General features: G+C 39.1%; 1 protein-coding gene across 1 annotated transcript; it reads left to right on the top strand.

The window, feature by feature from the left end:
• The first annotated feature begins 2,492 nt into the window (after positions 1 to 2,492).
• On the top strand, positions 2,493 to 3,287 carry LOC114180617 (sporozoite surface protein 2-like). The gene is made up of 2 exons (XM_028066922.1): positions 2,493 to 2,507; positions 2,721 to 3,287. The coding sequence occupies exons 1-2, from the start codon at positions 2,493 to 2,495 to the stop codon at positions 3,285 to 3,287; spliced, it is 582 nt and encodes a 193-aa protein (XP_027922723.1).
• Positions 3,288 to 3,817: the final 530 nt, after the last annotated feature.

The raw sequence follows: 3,817 nt of genomic DNA, 5'->3' as shown, positions 1-3,817 counted from the left end.
ACTTTGTTGAACTCTTGCACAACACTAGTTTCACCTTTCCTCACTTGAACACATCTTTCCTTAAGTTCAGTTACATCCTTCTAAGCCTTCTTGGATATCTCGATATGGACTCCTTTCACACTAGATAAGAGTACATCATTTTCGAATTGCAAGTTGGTGAAAAATACTTTCACCAAGTCAGGATAAATTTTCCCTAAAAGTTCAAGGAAGGTCTTTAATTTTTTATGCTTGAGTTGTTGGAGAAGACTCTCAAACCCTTATGGTCTCAACCATGAATGCCTCAGCACCTTAGGAATGCTTATTTGCTTCCTAGTCATCTCAATGGGGAACACTTGAATGTTGTCCCGATGTCTTTCAAACCAAGCTTCAATTCTCCCATGATCTTGAATTGGAGAACTTGGACTGGGAGGAGTGAAGTGTTCTCCATCAGATTGGGCAATGTGTTGTTGACGGTGAGGCATGATGATTGTGGGTATGGCTATTTTAAGATATGTTTGATGCAAATGCAACTTTTCAAGTGCAATAATTATAATTGAACATGTTGAATTTCAGAAACAGTCGATTAAATGGTGTAGATGTATTTTCATTAATTCATTTTATGTTACCAAAGTTAGATTAATGCATCCGATTGTAGTATCTCAATAAATCATGATATTTCCAATGAGTTTTTACGAAGAGATCAATCAGTTTTGATCATGTAAGGTGCATGCACATTGGAATTACACATCACAAATGCTTTTTGGTCAAACAAATAAGAAAAAGCAATACATTGTTGATGTAATAGTTGTTGGGGGCAGGTTGTACATGACCACGAGATGTTCTATTTGACTAGGTCAGCTTTTGAATTTAATTCATTCAGAAAATTACACTTCAAGTAAAATCAACACATAGATTTTATAATTCAGTCGACTAAAAATTCAACATTTCATAAATCTTTGCACGCAGAATCTGGTTAAGTGAAATCAACACATAGATTTCAAAAATGAACTGATTACAAATTGTGAAATTGAACTTTATATTCCCATATACAATTTTAATGAAATCAACACATAGAATTGTGAAAACAATAGATTAAAATTTGTGACAGTTTATGTTTTCTGCATGTAGTGACATCTTAAGTGAAATTAATGAATAAATTTACAGAATCAACAAACTGAAAAATTTGACACATCATGATTTTTGCAAATAGTAGCCATTGAAGTGAAATCAACGCATAGATTTGTAAAGTCAATAGAATGAAAGTTTGATAAATCATAAGTTTTGCATATGAGACTATTTTAAGTAAAATCAACACATCAAAATGAAAAAATAACAGGCTAAATATGACAGTTTTTAGTTTATGCACACATTTTCTTATTTTAATGTGATTAATGTTGAGATTCCTAAGATTAACATGCTAAAAACACATCAGACCACATTTTTCATGTATAATATGCCTAGTTCAATTCTTGGCTTATTAAACCTATCTCTAGCTAATGGTTTTATGAATAAATCAACCAATTGATTTTTAGTTTTAAGAAATTGAATTTCACAATCTTCCATTTGAACATGATCTCAAATGAAATGATGCCTAATCTCTATGTGCTTGGTTTTAGAATGTTATATTGGATTCTTGGTTAAGTTGATGGCACTAGTATTATCATAATATAATACTTAGTTTTACACCATAGTCCATGAGTTGATGCTTTAACCATATGACTTGTGCACATCCATGTACAACTGTTATGTATTCAGCTTCAGAAGTGGATAGTGCCACACATGCTTGCTTTTTGCTATTCCATTAGTTTAAACTTGAGGCAAGTATGTGGCAAGTGCCACTTGGGCTTTTTCTATCCAATTTGCACCATGTAAAGTCAGAATCTGAAAAACCACTATGAGTTATATTAGAATCACAGGGACACTATAAACCAACATTAGTTGTTCCTTTCAAATACTTTAGAATCCTTTCGCAACTTTTAGAAGCGACTCCTTTGGATTGGATTGGAAGCACACACTAAACTGAATATCTGGCCTACTTGTTGTAAGATAGAGCAAAAACCCAATCAACCCTCTATATTTCGTTGAATCAACTTGTTGCCCCACCTCATTTGCATCCATAAGAAAATTTCTAGCAATTGGAGTGGACACTTCCTTGCAATTCTCCATTTTGAATTTTTTTCAACAAGTCAAAACAGTATTTTGATTGGCTTAAAAATGTTCTACACTCGAGTTGTTTGACTTGTAGCCTTAGAAACTAGGTAAGCTCACCCATCATGGACATCTCAAATTCTCCATGCATAGCTGCAACAAACTCTTCACACATTTGAGCCAAAGATGATATCATCAACATATACTTGAACAAGTATAATATCACTTTCATGTTTTCTAATGAAGAGTGTTTTATCAACTGCGCCTCTAGCATATCCTTTTGATAAAAGAAAGTTGCTTAGCCTTTCATACCACTGTCGTGGTGCTTGTTTCCAACTATACAAGGCCTTTTTCAATTTGAAAACATGGTTAGGATAGAGGTGATCCTCAAAGTCAGGACGTTGTGATACATAGAGGTTCAATTTGGCCCCTAGCTCATGGGTCAACCCTGACCCACTCTTCATTAAGCCCCATTTTAGGGGGACACAAATGAGGGGGCCAAAAAAGAGTCCTAGCCTCCAAAGTCCCCCTCTCTAGTGGGTTAAGGCTAGATCTAAGGTGAGTTAGGCCCCCCCAAATAATACTACATTAAGCTAGAGTTAAAGATCAAGCTGAGGGACCCAAACAGGTCTGAAGACCCAAAAAGGCCCAACGAGCCAAACAGGCTTGATCACCTGGACAAGTCTGAAGCCCCAAACGGAACCGACAACCTAGACGGGCTTGGAGATCTGAACCGACCCAACAAACTGAACAGACCTGAAGACCTAGATGTGCCTGATGATCCGAATGGACCTAACGATCTAGATAAGAACGATGACCCAGATGGGACCAACGATCCAAACACGCTCGACGATTATGACGGGTCCAACGACACGGACGAGCCCGACGACCCGAACAAGCTTGATGATTCGAACGGACCCAATAGTTTGGACGAGTCTAACGATCCGGACGAGCCTAACGATCCAAACAGACCCAACTATCCAAACGAGTCCAACGACCCGTATGGATCCGACGACCCAAACGGGCTAAACTATCTAGACGAGTCCGAAGGTTTGGACATGCCTGTCCAAGTCATTTTACCCATCGAGGTCATAAGGCTCGTTCGAGTTGTTGGGATTATCCAGGTCGTTGGCCCGGTTCAAATAATCGGGCTTGTCTGACTCGTTTGGCCCGTTCTGGTCGTTAGACTCATCTTGGTCATCAAGCCCGTTTGGTTCGTCGAGCTCGTCCGGGTTGTCAAACCCGATGGGTCGTCATGCTTGTACAAGTCGTTAGGCCCGTTCGAATTTTCGGGCTAGTTTGAATCGTTGGGCTCATCCGTGTCGTCGGGCTAGTCCGAGTCATTTGGCCTATCCGAATCGTTGGGCCTGACCGGATAGTCAAGCCCGTCCAAATCCTCGGGCCCGTTTAAATCGTGAGGCATGTTCAGGTCGTCGGGCAGGTCTGAGTCATTGTGCCTGTTCAGTTTGTCGTGCTTGTTCGGATTGCTGGCCATTCAAATCTTCCAGCCCGTCCCACAAATAATAATACATTTTAAAAAATAATATATTTTTCATGTTAAAGATGAAAGCCCATGGGTTGGCCTTGACCCACAAGGCTTTTGTGGGGTTTTTTACCATGTGGGCTTCTTTGATGGTGGCTTTTTTCAATGTGGGTTTTTTTGGCCCTAGCCCACGTGAGCCAGGGCCAA

This window comes from Vigna unguiculata, chromosome 4 (assembly GCF_004118075.2).
Source record: "Vigna unguiculata cultivar IT97K-499-35 chromosome 4, ASM411807v1, whole genome shotgun sequence".
Taxonomy (NCBI): Eukaryota; Viridiplantae; Streptophyta; class Magnoliopsida; order Fabales; family Fabaceae; genus Vigna; species Vigna unguiculata.
This window is presented reverse-complemented; position numbering and strand designations above follow the sequence as displayed.